This window comes from Nannobrachium achirus (assembly GCF_963921795.1).
Source record: "Nannobrachium achirus genome assembly, chromosome: 16".
NCBI classification, from domain to species: Eukaryota; Metazoa; Chordata; class Actinopteri; order Myctophiformes; family Myctophidae; genus Nannobrachium; species Nannobrachium achirus.
Window position 1 is genome coordinate 56,567,612 of NC_137823.1, and position 22,386 is coordinate 56,589,997.

Here is a 22,386-nt window from a genome sequence, read left to right on the forward strand (position 1 = left end):
ATAAATGCATTTAAACCCTCTATCCTTAGTAAAACGGACTAACTGTACTTGAACTCTTTTTTTTCCTGTCTACACCATATTATCTTCAACAAAAGGTTACGTTGTGACGCATTGTGAGCGTTGTGACACATTGTGATCCTTTATATGAAAAACTTTCGGAACCCTGAATAAAAGTAGAATAAACTATATGATAAAATGTATTGCAACCATCAAGATAGCCTAACTGTTCTTACTGTGTGTGTGTGTGTGTGTGTGTGTGTGTGTGTGTGTGTGTGTGTGTGTGTGTGTGTGTGTGTGTGTGTGTGTGTGTGTGTGTGTGTGTGGGGGGGTGAAAATGTGGCCTTTTCCAGTCCAACGTGGACGGCGAGAACTGCGACCGCTGTAATCCAGGCACCTTCGGGCTGTCGGTGCGAAACCCGCTGGGCTGCAGCAGGTGCTACTGCTATGGCCTGACACAGTCTTGCTCGGAGGCACAGGGGCTCATCAGGATGTGGGTGAGTTGACTCTGTTACAACACGGTGCAAAGCTTTGAATAGCAACGTTGTCGGGTGGAAACCTTGTATGTCCAAAATCTTCCTTTTTTGTTTTTATTTAAAAAAACTATTTAAAGTAGTGAAAATAGACAATATACAAGCACACAACGCCTCACATCGCAATCTGCTATTTTTACTACTTTTTTTTTAAACAATATATTTATTGTTTTTTTTTGTTGTTTTTTTTATCACAGAAAATAATACAAACTTTTTTTTACATACATGAAATGAATACAATCCGACACTTTTGTATGATGAAGCAGGGCTTTAATTTACAAAAAAACATACAAATATGAAACTTGGAGATACAAGGTTTCGACGATATACTGTATCTATATTTTTAGAAGTGAACATTTCTTACTCAAACCTTTGTTTCTTTTTTTTTTTAAACTCTTTATTTCTCAAAGATTTTCAAAAATATTTTATTAACAATACAAAACAAGAAGACAACATGTAAGGAAGACAAAAAATAAGGTGCCCGGCACAGTTGTCAGACAGTTATGTCTACAGGATTAGTATATAACATGTACATGTAGGATATCATCAACCTTCATAAAGAATCAGAGGCATCACCCAAATGCCTTAGCCATTTCTCCCATTTCCTTTCTCCTACCTCCTTTTGGAGTCTCAGAGAGGAGGTCATTTGTTCAAGAAGATGCAATTGTTTCACAATATTAACATATGAGGTCCCAGGCAGAACATATTTGTGAGAAGGGTAGGTAGGTAGGTAGGTAGGTAGGTAGGTAGGTAGGTAGGTAGGTAGGTAGGTAGGTAGGTAGGTAGGTAGGTAGGTAGGTAGGTAGGTCCGCATGCAGCCAAATACATATCCTTTTGGTGGTTTCCAAAAAAGGTTTGAGAACCCCTGCGATAGATGACGAGAAGTTGTATCACACAAGCACACTCACACACAGGGGCGTCTCAAGGGGTAGGAAAGTGGGACTGAGTTACTAGGGCCCAAGGTGGAGGGGCCCTAGTAACTTTAGCTATTGAAAAATAGCAGATATACAAGCTCACAGCGCACTCGGTGCGAGCTTGTAGATCTGCTATTTTTGAAAAGTCGTGAAAATGTGCGCAAATCTTTGAATATATGTATTTTTTAAGTGAACATTTGTAACTCAAATTTTGCTTCTGGGGGGTCCCTGGAACTAAATATTTTGAGATGCGGGTCCGTGGCCAAATACATACCATTTTGGGGGTCCTTCACATGAAAAGGTGTGAGCTCCACTGACATCGAAACATAGATTTTTCAAAAAACCTTAGAAGGATTTGAAATATTCAAAGATTTTCATGATCTTTCAAAAATAGCAGATCTACAAGCTCGCAGCGCGGCACTCGGTGCCGCGCTGTGAGCTTGTATATCTGCTATTTTTCAATAGTTAAAGCACAGGGGCCCCACAGTGAATCCTTGTACCCGGGGCCCAGAATTTGGTGTGACGCCCCTGCTCACACACATGCACACTCACATGCACACACAGAGGCACAACGATGGTTTTAGATCCAAACTGGGTCAGGAATCCCCGCCTGACGGGAGTACTAGTATTATGTTAATAATTATCCAGTGTGTTTTGGGGACACTGACTGGAGTCTGCATGTCGTCTGTTCCCCACATGAAGGGGTTCCAGAGAGACAGTAGACTGTATTTTGGATCCCCACACTAAAAGATTCAGATTCAGATTTATTTGCCATTGTGTAGTACACATAGGAATTTGTTTTGGCATACCGGTATTACATGTTTGAATGTCATTTTTTCACATATAACAAACAAACAAACAAACACAAAACAACACCGACAGAACGCAACACACGTAGTCACCAAAAAAGCACTGATGGAAGAAGTACTCAACTTTCTTTAAGTAAAAGTATCAATGCCGCAAAGTAGATTTACTGTACTGTACTCTGTTACAAGTAAAAGTCCTGCTTTTAAAATGTACTTTGTACATTTACTAAGTACAAAAGTATTGTCATCAACAAAAGTGCTCATTATGCAGAATATCACATTTCTGTCAAGTTTTCATATGAATGCATGAAAATCTAAAGTAAAAGTACAATATGTTGTCTTTGTTGGGTGGAAACCTGTCCAAAACTTTTACTTTTCAGAAAATTGCAAGAATAGAAGATCTTCAAGATCTTGAGCTTGTTGAGCTGCTATTTTATACTTTTGTGTGACTGTAGTTTGATCAAGTAGGGCAAGGGGGGGTCCGGTACCCCTAGGGGGTCCTCAGAGTTACTACATTCTTTTTTAATAATAACCACTTGAACCCTAGCGTTCATATCCTGAGAACTTTAGCCAAAATGAGCAAATCTACAAGCTCAAAAGTGAGCTTGTAGATCGTCTATTTTCGGCAAAGAGGTTTGGTGTAAAAAGAGCAGACTGATTACAGATTGAAAGGTCAAGTTTATTAAGTATTGACGGTTCAAGTGGTTAAATATCTGAAAACACAAATTAACATGAATCCAAAATACACTGATGATTGTGCTGTCAAACGATGAAACTATAGGTTGTGCTGCTTCATCTCTCTCTCGACTAAGGGGTCCTTGGCCTGAAAACGTTGAAGTGAAGTAGGGCATTCATTTAAGAAAAAAACAAACAAAAACAATATGGAGATAAGAGGTTGATGTAGTGGAGTAGATAGAAGTATCAAAAAAATGTAAACACTCAAGAAGAAAAAATACATAAAAGTTTTACTTACTGTACAGGTACAGTACTTGAGTAGATGTGCTGTTACGTTCCACCAGGGTCCCCGCAATCTCAGTACCTCTGAGATTGAATGAGCCTGGTTCCCACGGTGACAGACTAAATTTACTCCAGTCTACCTGAATAAAAGTGCGTGTGAACACCAGATTTACCAGCAACCGGTGTGCTTTGAAAAAGCAAATGAAACAAAAACTATTATAGTATCGGCTACAGTACATTGTGTGACTTCATTAAGATTCAGCGTCTGTGCTGCGTAATCACCTTTCATTTTAATTGAATGCCTGCTCAGCTTTCTAAAATAGACCTTGCGTGTTTGTTTGAGTTCAGACATTATACTCTATGGTCCTATAAGCACAAGGAAAATGGCTCGTTACAAAACATTTTGAGGGCTTAAAGATGGGGTGCCATGATTTTCCCCCCTATAAAACATGATCATCAACTATTATGATTATACTAGGAGGAAGATTTTTTCCAAAAAAGTGTACAGACAAAAATTATGTTTTTTATGTGGGCACACCCACCAGTTCATTGGTACGCGTGGTTGTCATGGTGGGTGGTGACCCAGCTGAAGTTAGCCACGCCCACGTGTGTTGGGTGAATGGTAATTAGGGGAGGGGTTGATTCTGTGATGTAATAAGTATCAGTGTTTTTGGACCGGCACTTTTGACCCACAAGGTGGTATCCTCCAGCTAAAAACCCAAATAGAAAGAGAATACATAATTGCTCATAACAACCACACCAGGGGGTCTAATGAAGTACTGTCAACCTCCTAGACACATGAAAACCAGAAAAAGTACAAAACTATGGCACCGCCTCTTTAAGTTGTTACTGCATCTGACTACTGGGGTTGACTTTATATGTCAAAGACACCACAAAATCATGAGAGTTGATTTAAAGGTTTAAACAGATTTTTGATTTTTTTTCCCTGTTAACGGTATATCTATATTCTGATAGTAATCAGGCTCTTTAAAATAATCAGAAAATACATTTCCAGGTGACTTGCCAATTTCAGTCAGTCAGGAGACAGTACACATTTATCTGCTTCAATTTTATAGTGTTCCTGTTCCAATTTTGTCTGCTCATGTATTTGTGTCATCACCAATGTCAGTTGTTTAATCTGTATCTTGTGCGAGTTCTCTTTCCTTATAACATTTGTATCCTGACTTGAAAATGAATTTTCTGTTTAATAAAGTGATTAAATTGATGATTACTATCACAATATGGAGCTATAATTGCTACAAAGAAATACCACTTACCCTACCTCTAACTGTTAAGTTAAGCTATAACTCTTGAGTTAAATTGACAGAGTGTACAAATGGAACCACATTCCATTTGTACACTCTCAGAGTAAAAATGAACACTCAAACACCAGTCTGTCAAATAGTGACATAAATGAAACCAAACCCCTGGAGTGTTTTTCTTCTTGAGAAACGCTCGCCCAGACAGAGTGAGCTGGGGCTCCCAATCAATTAATTTGCTGTTGACTGTCAGAAAAGAGGAAGAGAGAAATAATTGAAGGCACAAAGACACAAAGGACGGGTAGTCACACGGTCTTGTGTGCATAGTGTGGCAGAACAACCCCTAAGCTTAATTCACACGGCATCGCACAACGACGTTGCTTGCCGAAAAGAACAGATTTTTGAGTGAACCATTTGGATATCAGTTGTTTTGTGGACGGCAAGCTACTACACAGTAGACAGCAGTACACATTTGGCTTTGCTCCTGTTAACCGGAGACAGAGGTAGAGAGAGGGACGAGAGACAGCTGGAGAACAGGCAATACTGGGAGGCAGAAAGAGTCAGAGAGAGGGCGAGAGAGAGAGAGCAGGCACGTGCACACATAGACATCAAAGGGGGCTTGAGCCCCTGCCCTTTTATCCGTCTGTAAAAAGTGCCCTCTCCATGAATGCAGTTTTCACTATGGTGAAAGAAATGCAAACGCCCTCTTTCCATGCCATACCTGAAGGCAGCATTCAAGAGAATTGCCATGTCCAAACTCTCCTGAACTTGAATGCAGCATCCCATGTTGAAAGAATTGCCCTCTCTGTGTAGAAATCCATGCCGTTACGCCACATCTCCAGTATTGCCTTGATTATGCTTAGTTCAGTGTGGCATCAAGCATCGAAAATAGCAGACCTCCAAGCTCACAACGCGTTGCATTGTGAGCTTGGAGGTCGGCTATTTTCGATATTTTCACCAAAATACCCTTTTAGAAATGTCAGCCCCTGCCTCTCTAACATTCTCTGCACGTCCCTGAGAAAGAGAGAGTGTTGAGACAGACAGACAGACAGACAGACAGACAGACAGACAGACAGACAGACAGACAGACAGACAGACAGACAGACAGACAGACAGACAGACAGACAGACGAGACTATGGGATGGACAGACAGAAAGAGTGAGAGAGAGAGAGAGAGAGAGAGAGAGAGAGAGAGAGATGAGGACAGCTAGCGAGGAGTGGAAAGTTGGAGTGTTGAAAGAGCGAGAGAGACAGAGCGACAGGGACTTGAAAAAATGGAGAGAATGAGAAAAGGAGAGTTTATTGGAAAGAGGGAGATTTTCTCTGAACCACTGACTCGTGAGATTACACTGGAGAGGGACCTGTATGCACACACGCACACACACGCGCGCGCGCACACACACACACACACACACACACGCACACACACCAAACATACATGCATGCATGCATGCACGCACACACACGCATATAAACATTTGCCCACAAACTCACACATACACACCGATGTGTGCATAATACTCAATGGCATTGACGTGCTCTCTGTGTGTCTCTCTCGCACGCGACACAAACACGCACAAACCTGCACTCAAGCACATACACAATGCCTCGGAGTGATTTTAATCAGCCTGCTATTGGGTGTTTACATCGAGAGAGCTGTGTGTGTGTGTGTGTGCGTGCTGTGCGTGCATGTGTGTGTGTACGCACACACGCGTGCGCGCTGTGTGTGTGCGAGGCAGAGTGACTGAAAGAAACTGAGATAACAATGAAGAATAGAGAGTGGGAGAAAAGCGAAAAATAGCGATAGAGAGAGAGAGAGAGAGAGAGAGAGAGACGGGGAGTATGGGTATTGTTCATCACATACACACACACTCATTTATCCACAAATAAAACGAAAAATAGCTTTTTGATTGGCTTTAATTGATTAAATAGATTGAAGTCAAGCGGTGTATCAAGCATGTTAGTAGTCTTCATGGTGGTAAAATAGGATTGCTGCATTACCTCTTAGGCCAGAGTATTATTAACTGTAAAATACGTACATAAATAAATTACCCATACAGTACCGGTTCCCGTGTCATTTTGGCCAGACAGTGTTTAGTCCATTAACACAAAGGGTGCCTGCTTAAAGTCGGGATTTCAAATCTGACTGTCGAGTGCTTTTCCAGACTAAAGTCGGGATATAACGTTTCTTAAATCCCTGTAATCCATCAGGAGAAAACGGAATCAGGAAGTGAAATCCACCATTGGAAGCAATGGAATGATCTGCAGGAAAATGGCTTCATCTCGGAATAGATAACACCATTTGCCAAAGTATAAAGAAATAGGTTAAAGTGGTTACGTGACACAGATGAGTTCCCGGTCTTAATGGAAGAAGACCAGAGGCTGATTCTACGAACGCCTTCTAAATCTGTTGTTCGATCACACTTTAAAGATTTTTCAATTTAACACCCAAGGGGCCAAACTCGTTCAGTAACGAGATAAGGCCACTAGAGGTCGCTCTGCCAAAAGGAGTTGTCTCGTTCCTCAACGAGACAACAAAGGGTTAACTGTGGAGCGTGCTGCACGCATGTTGTGTTGTCTGTGAATGACCCTGGTCCATACGTCACACCGTGGCTCGCAGAGACACAGAATGGATGGTCTAGGCTGCATTGACTTCCATTCTAGGCTGAAACATAAAAACAGCTTTATCTATGAATAAGGTGCAAAGAACGGCAGGGAAGCAGAGATCTGCTTGTTTTCACGGCAACACTTTACCGCGATGGTCGGCCCCGGTTTGGATTTTAGTTTCGCGAGCGGTTGTAAAAAAATGGATTATCCTCCTCAATCGTCAGTGGACACTCACGTGCACACGCACGAAGCTTCCGAGGCTCTTCAAAATTAAAGCCTAAGTGAACGACGGCAGCAGCAACAGCTAGAAATGTTAGAAACCTTGGCTTCCCATGTGTTAAAAAGAATAGTAGCTGATGTACAAGCTGGCAGCCAGACAGACTATCACACGGACATGGCCGAAAACATCCTCTCTGCCTCCTGGCAGCCGATCTCCGTGTTATCCTCCCTTGGTATGGGTCTGTTTTCACCCCTGTCATGCCTTGGCCAAGGCTCAGTAGTCGGACTACCAACTACCAGGAGCTGGTAGATCCGTTATCGCCCATAGACTTGTCATTGCAATGCGCATGCGCCAATGCACGTTCACAGGAACAGTATACTGGTCGCTCCGTCAGTGAGAATCGAACCCCGGCCGTCGGATTACTAGTCTCCGACGCTACCGACTGAGCTAACCAAGGCAGCTGGCGGACTTTTGTTTTTTGCTTGGTTTTACACATGACTCGGTAACGGGAGCAGTCCCCTGGTCAAAATTTACTATTCTGTCCATAACGGCACATAATTCGGTAACGCCGCTGAGTCGGCTCATGCGCCGTTCGCACCGTTCGCCGCGGCGACTCGGTCGCTACCGCTCCCTCGGCGGCGGCTCTCGGGGCTCATCGGCGCCTGAGACGGCGCGGCTCCGTCGTTTATAGTGGCGTGAACGGTAGCGTCGGGTGGCTGGTAACCACCTCATAGCGGTATCGAATCCCGCTTCGGGAACAATTTTTTTTTTCTTTCTCAAGGCTGATATTAAGGTTGATATTGGGACTACCCAGCTACTGGTAGTTGGTAGTCTGACTACTGAGCCTTGGCTAAGGTATGACAATTTTGATAACAGTCCCATCCATAGGATATGATAACACGTGTATCAGGTGCTCCTGGCGTATCGGTCTAACTTTTTATAATGAAAGTGTAAAATATATAAATTATCTTTGTTTGGAATGATCAATTCTGACACCCCGAGGCATTTAGAAGAGGAATATATCGATGAGATTCCTGTAAATGCTCTCAGATGAATTGAATCGAAGCATACACAATGGAGAGAGAGAGAGAGAGAGAGAGAGAGATGGAGCGAGAGAGAGAGAGAGAGATGGAGTGAGAGAGAGAAAGAGATGGAGCGAGAGAGAGAGACAGACAGACAGAGAGTTAGTGTCAACTGAACTGGCTCCATACCACAGAACCACTGTCTATACAGATTAGAAGTATGATATTTCAAGCTGTCCTCTCAACTGCAAACCACTGTCCATAAGTCCAATATTATTCAAATGATATTCACATCATCATCATAACGTCCGTACACACACTGACTGTTTGAAAACTCTCCGCACTGTGCACCGCCACTGTCGGGCAGAAAGCTATTATCTCAATGTTTCAACTTTTCTTGGTAAATTATTGCCCTACTTAATCATACAAGAGTTTCGCACTAAAGCAGTGTAATTAGCCGTTTTGTACGCTTGTCGAGCGGTGTTGTAAAAAGCACTCACATTTTATACTTAAGTAAAAGTATCAATACTGCGATGTAGAAATACTCTGTAAGGGTGCCCTCACACCAAAGTACCTATGAGAGTGGAATCCGCGTTCCGCCAATGCATTTCAATGAGAGTGAAGCGGTTTAATGCCAGCAGAGGATTTCTGCAAAAAACACTCCCTTCTCATTGAAATGCATTGGCGGAACGTGGATTCCACTCTCATAGGAATTTTGGTGTGAGGGCACCCTAACAAGTAAAAGTCCAGAATTCAAACTGTACTTGAGTAAAATAGTGTAGTGGAGTAGAAATAAAAGTATTGGAAATTGAAAATACTCAAGTAAAATACAGGTACAGTACCTAAAAGTTGTACTTAAGTACAGTACTTAAGTAAATGTACTTAGCTACTTTTTTACACCACTGTTGTCGAGCAGCGATATTTTATATAATAATAAAAAAGGAGTGGTTTTGGTTTTGGACATACAAGGTTTCCACCTGACAACGACGCCATACAACACACACACCCACAGAATAACCACCAGACTGCAGGGGAGTAAATAAATGGCTTTCTAAAAGCGCACTCTCAGCCGCAGCAACACGGCCAACAATAACACAGCCATCTTATTCATGTGATATTGAAATATCCAGGCATTTATTGAGGGCGAGAGAGAGAGGGCGAGAGAGAGAGAGAGAGAGAGAGGGAGACGAATGGGGGTTGACGGAAAAGATGAGAAGAAGAAGATGCGTGGCAGGGACTGAGAGAGAGTCAGAAATGAGAAGCTTTTTTGAAAGAAAAAGAGGAGAGAGAGAAGAAGAGAGCAAAAAACAGATGGAGACAATTATAATAACTCATATTCACACTTTGGCGTCGCTGAAAGAGCCAGTGAATATCTGAGGCCTGCAGAGAGGGGTGGGGGGTGGGGGGGTGGTACGTGTGTGTGTGTGTGTGTGTGTGTGTGGGGGGGGGGGGGGGGGGGGGGGGCAGGATGAATAATGCCAAAGTCAACGCTGTCCAAGAGAGTCATGTTGAAACAAACAAAGGAATAATCTGAATCTGACTGCAGAAAACGTTGGCACGGGAAAACTCGGCAACTCAGCCATGAGGATTTCAACACGCCGGATAAAAGCAGACAACTTTGTTATTGGACCTCATTTACATATCTGTGTTAGTTTAACACAGAGTGTGTGTCGGTGTTGTTTTTGACTGCAAATTTATATTTAGTTTTAGTCATATTCTTTTTAATAAAATGTCATTTAATTTTAGTCATAATTTAGTCACCTGAAAAGTTTTAGTTTTAGTCTAATTTTAGTCGGCTAAATATCATACATTTCTAGGCAACTAAATTCACAGTTGATGTATTATTATTATGACCTTTATTGAAGGATAAACCCCTTCAGTTGTAGCATCTCATTTTAGAGAGGGTCCATATTGCAAAAACACCGAACAATATTAGTCAACTGAAATGTATTTTGGCAGGCCTTGATGGCATCGTAATGACTGATTTTACACTTGGTTGTGTGCTGAAAATAGCCGATCTACAAGCTCAGAGTCACAACGCGTCGCAGCAACAACCAAATGAACCTGTTAGGGTTCATTTGGTTCCATTTATACACTGTCAGAGTTCAGGGGAGACTTCGACATGTGAAAGTTTGAGAACCACTGATTTACATGAATCATTATGTATGTAATAATTGTCACGTTGGTTCCCAGCTCTCCTTGAGGCCGGAGCAGACGGTGCTCCCCCTGGTGGACAAGTCCAACGTTGCGGAGACGCGGCGAGGCGTGACCTTCCAGCACCCCGAGATCCTGGCGCACGCCGACCTGGTGACCTCTGACCTCTCCGAACCCTACTACTGGAGACTGCCCGAGCAGTTCAGGGGCTCCATGGTGAGGAGAATGTGTGTGTGTGTGTGTGTGTGTGTGTGTGTGTGTGTGTGTGTGTGTGTGTGTGTGTGTGTGTGTGTGTGTGTGTGCGTGCGTGCGTGCGTGTGTGTGCGCGTGTGTAAATGGTGCATTTATATAGCGCCTTTATCCAAGACTCTTTACATTGACCCATTCACACACACATTCATGGGGACTGCCCATAAGTCTGAAATCTCATTAGTCCTACATCTCATTAGTCCGAATTTAGTTAGGGTTAGGTTTTAGGGTTAGGTTTAGGCATAGTTTTATTGAGGTTAGGTTTAGGTTTAGGCATAGTATTTTTTTAGAGGGGGATTTAGCCCCCCCTGGTGAAGGCTTAGCACCCCCTAAGCCCCCCCACCCCACACACTGAATTGTGATGAAAAATATTTAAGGAACAAATAAATTAAAAATATATGAATATGTGAAAGGCAATTGACTGACTTCTATGTAAACCATACTGTAAAACGGTACTTTTTCTGCTGGAAAGCATCTTCAGCCTCACAAAAACCCTATCCGATCACCTATAGTCCTCAGATTTGGAGCTGAAAAATATCAATCCGGTCTGTTCAATTATCAATACCCTAAGCCAGAGAATCTTGTTTGTCGTATTACTATTATTCATTATTGTTTGTACCTAAATTAAGGTACCTAAAAAAGCCAGCTCGCCCATAGCCCCCCCCAGTCACAATTCTCTGGAGCTGCCGCTGTGTGTGTGTGTTTGCGTGCGTGCGTTTGTTTGTTTGCGTGTGTGTGTCAGAATGAGTGAGTGAATGTGAGAAAGAACTGGGGACTGTCAATCTATCCACCCACCTACATATATCTCTCTCTCTGTCCAGATCACAGCGTATGGAGGTCAGTTAAAGTATGCAGTGTACTACGAGGCCCGAGACGAGACAGGCTCCTCCTCCTATGAGCCCCAGGTGATCATCAGGGGCGGGCCCAACAGGGACCTGCTGATGACACGCCACGTACCGGGCCTTCAGATTGGTCAGCTCACCCGCCACGAGATTGACATGACAGAGGTGAGGGCGGGAATTTAAAAAGGAAAGTTACTAAGCAGCATTTTTTTTAAATCCATAAAAAGCCATGTTTTAATGTTGAGGCTAAATGTCATAATTGAACGTGAAAGTTATTTAACACTTTGAGTGCCAGCCCCCCCTGCCCCCCGTCCCTTACCAGTGCCACCATTAGGTCCCATTCATTTCTGCCCCAATTCCAGGGAATAAATTGGAAATGATCCGATATTCACATCGGAACAAAAATGGGAGGTTTGGTAAAAGAGGATTTTTTTTTTTACCAAAAAATTTTTGGAGTGATTTCGGTGAGCGGTTTTGGAGATAGGTGCTCGAGAGTGCGCACTGCGCAAACCAGTCAATAACCTCAGAAATCTAGATTCTGAGATATTTGAGTTCAAAGAAAAAAAACTTTAGGAAGCCATAGCAACAAATTGGTAAATGGTAACGGAACACAAGTACCCTTGACAGAAAGAATGACATGCCTACTTTCATTATGTGCAAAAAAAGTTAAAAAGATATTGTACCATCGTCTAGTTTCAAGGGGGCAAAGTGAAAAAGTATGAAATGACTCAGAAGGTAGAAATTGCCTTACATTTTGATAGAACTATGCACTGTGAATTCACTGTGTTTTTACCTGGTCTAGAAGGTCAGGAAGACAAAAAGTCAGAAAAGCGATGTCAACCTTTTATTTTATGGCAACATCGAACCCTAACCCTGGTGAGTACCTCACACATCCAGCATGAACATATTTATGTTCAACAATATTTACAAATATTTCCAAAAAAAAAGAAATCACAAATATGACTTCACAAAAATAAAATATAACTGGATAAAAGTAAAATAAAATAAATGTGCAGCAAGTAAAGAATAAATAAAATAATATAAAAGTCAGTACTGTACTATACTGTATTCTCAAAAAAAGGCATTCAACAAGCCAACATTCAGGAGTCAAAGGCACCACAAATAAAGGTCAAAGATGGTACTGTTCACCGTGTGTGTGTGTGTGTGTGTGTGTGTGTGTGTGTGTGTGTGTGTGTGTGTGTGTGTGTGTGTGTGTGTGTGTGTGTGTGTGTGTGTGTGTGTGTGTGTGTGTGTGTGTGTTTGTGTGTGTGTTTGTGTGTGTGTGTGTGCGCCTCAGGTACCTCAAAATGGCCTGGTACCTGTTTCTTGCCATTGTTCTGGGAAAGTACGGCATGCAATGACAGGGTTTTTTGACCAGTGCATGGCAATCTCCGCCCTGTGAACGATAGCTGTGAGGAAGAGAAGTCCCAGAAAGTTCTTCAGCTCCCCTAGAGTGACATTGGTCCAGGCAGCGAACCTACAGTGTGTATGACCTATGCCTGACTCCTCCGCTCTCGCTATCTCAGCCATCATACTGTCCTCTCCATCCTTCCTCCATCCAGTCAGACTCCACGGGCCCTGTATATGATAGAAATAAATAAAAAATACTAAATGATCGTGCTTCTGTATAATTTGTATGTTCTTTAGCAAAGGCTGTCGCACAAAAGTAGTGAAAACAGCAGATCTACAAGCACATAACGCCTCGCGGTGCGAGGCGTTGTGTGCTTGTAGATTGCACATACAGTATGAAACAGAGCCGATACCTTTATGTAGGAAAATAATGCTGCTATGTGTACCCTGTATATATATAAAATGTCACAATGCGACATAGCTCTGTAAAATGAACAATGCTGTACCCCCTCCAACTGTATATATGTTCCCCATTTTCAACTGGTTTTTATATTGTATTTGTTATACTTGCTTTGGCAATGTAAACATATGTTTTCTCATGCCAATAAAGCTCATTTGAATTGAATTGAATTGTATAATGTGCACCCAAAAAAATGCACAAAAAAAAAAAAAAAACAATAGCAGGTCAGGCTTATTGATTGATTGAAGAATGTATTAGAAAGAGGTGGTAAAAAAAAGAACCTAGCCCCACCCTACCCTCCCCTGCCCCTTCTTTGTATATACTGTTTGTTTAGACTTACTGTCTTTTTTTGTTTTTCTTTACATATCTACTGCATAGTACTGTGTTCTATCTGTCTGTCATTCAATGTTATATGAGATACTTCAATGGTTTCCACTTTCCAGTGGAAATAAGCTTAGTCTTTTCATGGATCTCCTTTTAGTAGACCTTGTACCAGTGAACTGTACCGTCATGAAACTGTACCTTTTCCTATGCAAACTTCTAATAAAGTCTTCAATCAATCAATCAAAGTAGGCTACAGATGCATGGCTCATTTCAACAGGAACCACACTTTATGCAGCTCATACAGTGGTGTGTTCTAGACTCATATTTTATTGTTAGTTACTAGTTAGTGCCTAAAAAGGAGATCGGCTGTTGTTGTAGATCGGCTGTTTTCACTAGTCTAAATAATTTCAAATGATAAATGCAAAACGAGCGGTTTTGGACATAAAAAGTTTTCACTCCCTCCATCACGGAGGTATAGAGGCCGACGCCGAGCGGCGCCATGCCCAGGAGGGTCTCCCAAATCGGGCTTGAGTTGTGGAGGGTGGTCGCTAGTGCTTTGGAGGTTCCAGGGCGAGCGCCCCCACCCCGGGGCTCGCGATCAAACCTTTTGGGAACCACTGTTCTATACTAGGCTGTGATGTGATGTCCTTGGCTCATTATCGCCAAAATAAACAATGTTCTACTTCTAACGTGAGTGGCACGTAGTATGCAGTGAAGAATATAGCCTAAAATCAGCGTTTCTGAATGTCGACTTTACAATGAAATGGATGCTTCTCTCGTTTGGGTCGGGACCCATTTGTGAGTCGCGGAGACAGTTTTATGGTTTATGGGCCATATATTTCATACATTTTGATACATTATACAGCACTTATCTCATATAACATTGAAAGACAGACGTATAACAAAGTGAAACGTAGAGAACATACCGCAGCACAGCTCAGCAGTGCATCCTACAGGGCGCGGGGAGAAACCGTAGCAATCGGTGGTCTGTCCCTGGCAGCATGCATGCCTCGCCGTAGAAGGAGCCCTTCTGGCCGCCAGAACCAAAATCGAGGCCGTGGATGTACCAGCGGAGGTCCTCGCTGATGAACCGATCGCCCGTAGAAGGAGCTCTTCTGGCCGCCAGAACCAAAATCGAGGCCGTGGATGTTCCAGCCGAGGCCTTCGCTGATGAACCGATCGCCCGTAGAAGGAGCTTTTCTGGCCGCCAGAACCAAAATCGAGGCCGTGGCCCGTGGGTGTAGCAGCCGAGTACCTCCGTGATTTTAGGCTGGCCCATAAACAAAGAAACTAGCCCTTCCCCCACTCCTCCTTGCTAAAACCTCTACATTCCGATCTCTCTCTCTATCTCTATCTCTCTAAATAATACTAAATCTAATGATTTTATAACTAATTCTAGCTCATTCTCTCAATATATCTCTCTCTCCCTCTGATTGCTGTGTGTCCGGTACTTTGAGACCCTTGTTTCTGGGGGGAACCGGCCAACCAGCATGCTTGAATTTGGTCACATAAGCGTGTGATGTCATGCAGGGGCGTCAATTGGGTATGGCAGGGGTATGCAGCTGCCATACCTTGACAGGGGGAAATAATAAAAATGTACTTTTCATCGTGCCTGTTGCTAAGGTATGGCAACATGACTGGTGTCTTCACCAGACACCAGTCATGTTGCCATACCTTAGCTTGTTCTGAACTGACGCCACTGAATTGTCATGCATGACGACCGTCCCATCGTCCAAAAGGGCTGTATCTTGGTTACCGCATAGATCCAACACTGTACTACTGTAATATGAAAAAAAAGCATCTGGCGTCATATGACGCCAATATTATTTTCTGGCATCATTGCCAAGTGCGTGTCTGACGTCATATGACGCCTTGGCACTCAAAGTGTTAAAGTGGGGATTTTGAAGCATATTGCTAGGATAGTCTTTTTTGTAGCCTATTGTAAGAAAATAATCGATAATGGTTTTGTAGATTAACTATGTTAAAGAAAATGACTTGTCGTCGGAAGGTGAAATGAAAGCTTTGCTATTGAGAAGGGAAAAATTGCCGTACAAGAATATAACAAAACGATCTCTTGGCATTCACGTTTGCACTCTGGCTCAATAATGCACATTGAACAACAACAATAGAATGCCTTTTCTTTTTCCCATTTCATCCACAAAGCAGTAGACGAAGGCACTTATTGGCCCTTTGTTTAGGCAATACAATAGAAGATATGGCTCAAATTCAATGTCAATTGAATCGTGCCGTGCTCGTTCAACATTTTGAACAAATATTTGAATATGTATATTTTCACACGTTGAACTAAAATCTTTGCTTCTGGAGGTCCCTGAAATTATTTTTGAGATGGGGTCCACAGCCAAATACCTGCTGTATCATTTTGGGGGTGCTTGACGCAAAATAATTTGACAACCACTGGCTTAACCCATTTACCGGGTACGCATTATTGAAAATTATTATTTTATGTTTTAACTGTTGAAAAATTTTGAACATTTGAATTTTGAAACGATTAAGACCCGATTCTAGTGTCTTTTGAATCCTTCTAAGGTTTTTTGAAAAACCTATGTTTCTATGTCAGTGGTGCTCAAACTCTTTCATGTGAAGGACCCCCAAAATGATATGTATTTGGCCACGGATCCCCATCTCAAAATATTTAGTTCCAGGGATCCCCCATAAGCAAAATATGAGTTGCAAATGTTCCCTTCAAAAATACATATATTCAAAGATTTGCACACATTTTCATGACTTTCAAAAATAGCAGATATAAAATAATTAAGTCCCCTCCACCTTGGGCCCTAGTATCTCAGTCCCACTTCCCCTCCCCTTGTGACGCCCCTGTAGATATCACAATATGTCCAATCCATGGTGTTTGTGTCCATGTTTGCAGCACGAGTGGAAGCATGCTGACGGACGCTCCATGACCCGCGAAGACTTCATGGACGTTCTGTTCTACGTGGACTACGTCCTTATAAAGGCATCACATGGAAACATGATGAGACACAGCCGGTAAAGCACACACGCACACGCACACGCACACACACACACGCATGCATGCACGCACACACGCACGCACACACAGGGATGTGGGTTTTTGAGCGGTGCTTACCACTACCTTACATCTGGCTTTGTGTGTATGTCCATATGTCCGTCCCTATGTCCCGCACAGCTCGGCATTGTCCAAGCTTCACGAGACTCTTTGAGCATATACAGTAGATAAAGGCACCACTCACTTCACACTGGGTGTGGTTTTTCATTTTACCATTGGAAAGTGGGCGGTTAACAGTCTATGACGTCCTACAGTATGAATAAAATGAAAAAAATAAAATTGGGCCTAAAACAATGAAATATGGCTGTTTTCATCTCTATTTTCATTTTTTATTGGGTTATTTTATTATGTATGTAACAATTATAGATTATATTGAACTGATTTATTCCATTAATATTCTGTTAATATTTTATTTATTTTACATATGACTTAATTTCGATTAATTTCGGTCATTCAGCCCTAAACGGTTAGTGATACACACACGCACAGTCGCACGCGCACGCACACACGCACGCACGCACGCACGCACGCACGCACGCACGCACGCACGCACGCACGCACGCACGCACGCACGCACGCACGCACGCACGCACGCACGCACACGCACACGCACACACACACACACACACACACACACACACTGTTGTTTGTTTGTTATGGTGTGACACTGGTCCGTAATCAGTGGGGAGGCGAGTTAATTAAGCGTATCTGTCATCCATTACATCAGGTGATGATTATCCTCACTGTCAGTGTAAAAGACCACATCCCTCCCTCTCATTCTCACTGTGGCTTCGCCAAAAATATTGTTCTGTTTGACACTGGCCTGCTTTAGAAATGTATTGTTGCTTTCGGGTGGAAACCTTGTATGTCCAAAACCATTCCCTTTCTCATTATTATCTTTAAAACATGGTGAAAATAACAGATCTTAAAACCCATTTAGGCCTAGAATTATTCAATGCTTTAACTGTTGAAAAATAGCAGATATACAAGCTCACATCGCGGCACCAAGTGCCGTGCTGCGAGCTTGTAGATCTGCTATTTTTTGAAAAAATCGTGAAAATGTGTGCACATTTTTCAATATATATTTTTCAAAGCAGACTTTTGTAACTCAAATCCCTGCTTCTGGGAGGGGTCCCTGGAACAACATATTGTGAGATGGGGGTCCGCGCCCAAATAAATGTCATTTTGGGGGTCCTTGACACGAAAAGGTTTGAGAACCACTGATTTAGAGGAAGGATTTAGAAGTCGGGTCAAAGATATTCAAAGACTTGCACACATTTTGAAGATTTTTCAAAAATAGCAGATCTACAAGCTCGAAGTGAGCTTGTATATCTGCTATTTTTCAATAGATAAAGCACAAAATGATGGTTAACTCTATCAACGCTTTGGACGTTCCCGTTCGGCCCATTTTTCCCGGCGGCGCGATGCCAATTGTACATTCTTTGGCTCGTTCTTTTGTACCTTTGTTTGATGTCTGTAAACTGATGAGGGGTCGCGCGGGTGTGTACCATAGAGACAGCTCCCGTAAAAGTGCTCTCAAAAACCCACTGAACCTTAGCATCAATGGAGTAACAACACTCTTTCTTGTTATTTTCTCTGGATCTATTGGTCTGTTGCGATTGAGCTGCCTTGACGGACAGCAGCCTACCGCGGCCATTTTCACATTAATTCTTGCATGAGGCTGCCCTCTACTGCTGGTATAGCCACGGTACACCTATTTAAGGAGAAAAAAAATACATCTTTGTCTATAACATCGCAAAGGTAAGGTGCTTTTGCTGGCACAAAACCCAATAAATAAATAAAACATCTGGCAGTATAAGAGTTAAAGTGGATAAAATCTGACGCGACTCGGGCACGTTCCAGGTATTTGAGAGTTCATGTTCACAGCGTGTCCAAAAAGGTTACTTTTCAAGATTCAAATTCAAAAACAGCAAAATTGGCAGATCTACAAGCTCAAAACGTTTGAGTTTCGAGCTTGTAGATCTGCCACTTTTGATGCTTTTGTGTAACGCTGCAGTATGACGATCACCAGGACGTTAATTTACGATAAAACACAAAAGGTTAGAGCAGGGGTCTTCAACAGGGGGTCCGGGACCCCTAGGGGGTCCTCAGAGTTACTACAGTGGGTCCTCCAAAATTTAGTGAAAGAACCTTTTTTTCCCCTTTTTTATATTAACTCATTTGCTGCCAAAAACGAGGAACCCGAGAATTTCGCGATGTACCACCCTGCCACGCCCGAGGAACCCGAGAATAAAAAAAAAAAAAAAAAAAAAAAAAAATTCAAAAATTTTTTTTTGACCCCAAAAACGATAGTAGGCATGATAGCGATCGCGAAATCGCATGTTTAACCCCCATAGCAACCCCATCTTTCAAGCATGGCAGCCATTTTTGTTTACATTATAGGAAAACATAGTGGCTGTTAACTCATGAATGCCTGAACGGATTTCCATTCAGATTTTTTTGTTTGAAAGCTGTGAGCAATGTGGACACACGTGGTGCATGATCTAGGCATGGGTGTGCATTATCCGTGCACTACTGATTACATGGAAGTCTATGGAGACTCATGGCAGGATTGGAGTACGAAGGTATTGTTAAATGGCAGCAGATGAGTTAACCACGAGCAGATCTACAAGCAGATCTACAAGCTCACTATGCTTCGCGTTGCGAGGCGTAGTGAGCTTGTAGATCGGCTATTTTTGGCAAAGAGGTTTGGTGCAGAGGGGAAAAAGAGCGGACCAAGTACAGAACAAAAGGTCAAGTATTGACGGTTCAAGTGCTTAAATATCTGAAAACACAAATGGGCATGAATCCAAAATACACTGATGATTGTGCTGTCAAACGATGAAACGATATCTGGGGGTCCCTGCTTCATCTCTCTCTCAACTAAGGGGTCCTTGGCCTGAAAACATTGAAGACCCCTGGGGTTAGAGTATGGAGATGTAGAGGTTTCTGCCCGACAACAACGATACGAGGAAGTAGGGCATTAATCTGCAGGAGAAAAAATGAACATAACTCTTTTACCGATTCGGACGTTCCCGTTCGCCCCAATTTTGAACCCAGCTCGTTGCCAATACGAACGCTCGTTCTTTTACCTTGTCTGATGACTGTAAGCTGACGAGGGGTCGCGCGGGTGTGTACAGTAAAAACATCTCCCGTAATGCTGCTTTCAAATCTCCACCACACGTAAACATCAATGATGTCCAATTCACTTCCTGGCTGTTCTCTGTGGACCTGATCTAGATTATGCATTTCTATGCTCTGAACGACGGCAAGCGGAGCGGCCCAATTCACACCTATTCTTTGCATAAGGCTGCCCTCTGCCGCCCGCTTGGCTAAAGTACACATATAATAAATAAAAATAAAAATAAATCGTTTTGCTTTTTGCTGGCACCAGCCCCAATAAATAAATAATAAATCTGGCAGTAGAACTGTTAACATAAAAAGTTGAAATGTGAAGATTGAAGGTTTCCACCGGACGGCAACAATGGTATGATGATATCGATATAGCTAGCTGGCGTTGAGAGGTCAGAAGGTGGATATTGAGTGTTAGGTCACAGTGGATGCAGGGGTCCTGGGTTTCACCATACAGATCAATACCACCACTTACTAATTGGCACACAGCAGTGGTTCTCCACCTCTTCCCGGGTCAGGGCCCACTGGAAAATCTACAACGTGTTGTGGACACCCCCGTAAAACGTCTTTTTCTTCTTTTTTCTTGTTTAGACCTGACGGCTGCTTCTAATAGAGGGTATGCACGTCCACTGGGACCCGCCCCCCCCAATCTAGACTGAGTGGCTAAACATTGACTAGCTTGGAGCACTGGAGTTGGGAAGCGCTCATTGGAAATCACTCAACGGTCCTGCATACCACCTGTTTCTAAATGCAGGAGGCAGCATGTGGTGTTGTTGAAATCGAGCGCTTCCAAACTCTGACACTTAGAGAAGAAATAGAAATAGGATAATTCAAGCTTTCAGTAAAGCCGCAATGTTGGTGAGATCAACTTTGTTTAATGCAATCAGATAGGACTTTTCTGTTTGGATGTATGGGCTGTCAATGGCAGAAATTAGTTTTTTTGCCACTCAGTAGGCGTTCCCACATAACTTCCAGCCACAGTGATGTCACGTGCATAACCTCTATACATAACTAAAATCTAGAATGACACAGATGCTTTCCCGAATTGAATGGGTTAAAGGACAACTTTGTTTTTCTTACAACATGGGTTCATATATTAGATTGTAATTAGAGAAAAGAAAAGATGAGTGTGAAAATGTTTTCATTTACTGCTTTCTATTCTTTTATTGATTTTAGTATTTCAATTTTAGTGGGTGGGAGCATGCGCACAAGTGGCTAAATATGTATGTTTAGACACAATAAGCCGGCAATTTCTTTGTTACTATTTACACCAGCCCCCATAAGTCACATCTGCCCATGAAAGATTGTGGTGCATCTTTGGTATGAGCTTATTGTGTCTAAAACATTTAGCCACTTGCATGCATGCCCCCAACCTGGGGGGTTAAAATCCCTAAAACGATAGAAAGAAGTAAATGAAAACATTTTAACACTATCTAATGACTAAAATAAGAACCCTTGTTGTAAAAAAACAAAGTTGTCTTTTAAAGAGAAAATAGGCCTGCCATGACATTTTTTTAAAAATTATTTATCATTAAAATATTCAGCTTTTTTTGCCAATCATGTGGGGGCCCGTTGCAATGTCCTCACACCCGCTGCTTGAAAACCACTGGCATACAGCAATGACTGTAATGACAATGTTTGTTGCATTTATGTTTTTTTGCCCCTGCACACTTTTTTTAATGTCTCTTTTATTTGTCTCTTTGGCTCTCTCTCTCTCTGTCTCTGTCTTTGTCATTCTCTCTCACTCTCTCTCTCTCTCTCTGTCTCTCTCTCTCTCTCTCTCTCTCTCTCTCTCTCTCTCTCTCTCTCTGTCTCTCTCTCCGTCTCTCTCTCTGTCTGTCTCTCTCTCTCTCTCTCTCTCTGTCTCTCTCTCTCTCTCTCTGTCTGTCTCTCTCTGTCTCTCTCTCTCTGTCTCTCTCTGTCTCTCTCTCTGTCTGTCTCTCTCTCTCTCTCTCTCTCTCTCTCTCTCTGTCTCTCTCTCTCTCTCTCTCTGTCTCTCTCTCTGTCTCTCTCTCTCTGTCTCTCTCTCTCTGTCTCTCTCTCTGTCTGTCTCTCTCTCTCTCTCTCTCTCTGTCTCTCTCTCTCTCTCTCTCTCTCTCTCTCTCTCTCTCCATCCCTCCCTCTCCCTGGCTCTCCTCATCCCTCTCTCTCTCCATCCCTCCCTGTCTCTCCTCATCTCTCTCTCTCTCTCTCTCTCTCTCTCTCTCTCTCTCTCTCTCTCTCTGCAGTATATCAGAGATCAGTCCTGACCGTGGCAGAGGATGGCAGACCCTCCACAGAGAGTGAGCGAGCCCATCAGATCGAGATGTGCGAGTGTCCGGCGGGATATTCTGGCCTCTCCTGTGAGGTACGGTACACACACGCACACACTAATACTGTACTTGGTCACAAGGCCAACGGAGCAATGGACAAATGCCTTCTAAATCAGTCGTTCTCACACGTTTTCGTGCCATGGACCTCCATATTCATATATTTATATTTGGCCGCGAACCCCCATCTGAAAATGTTTTGTGC

At 42.7% G+C, this 22,386-nt stretch overlaps 1 protein-coding gene across 1 annotated transcript in view; it reads left to right on the plus strand.

The window, feature by feature from the left end:
• The window catches only part of lama2 (laminin, alpha 2), a gene marked incomplete at its 3' end in the record, with an annotated part of 414,125 nt that overhangs the window by 239,140 nt on the left and 152,599 nt on the right, over positions 1-22,386 (plus strand). The window contains 6 exon segments of the mRNA XM_080745043.1: positions 351-494; positions 10,509-10,685; positions 11,540-11,725; positions 16,582-16,700; positions 22,101-22,116; positions 22,118-22,219. Coding sequence (XP_080601169.1) covers positions 351-494; positions 10,509-10,685; positions 11,540-11,725; positions 16,582-16,700; positions 22,101-22,116; positions 22,118-22,219 — 744 coding nt within the window.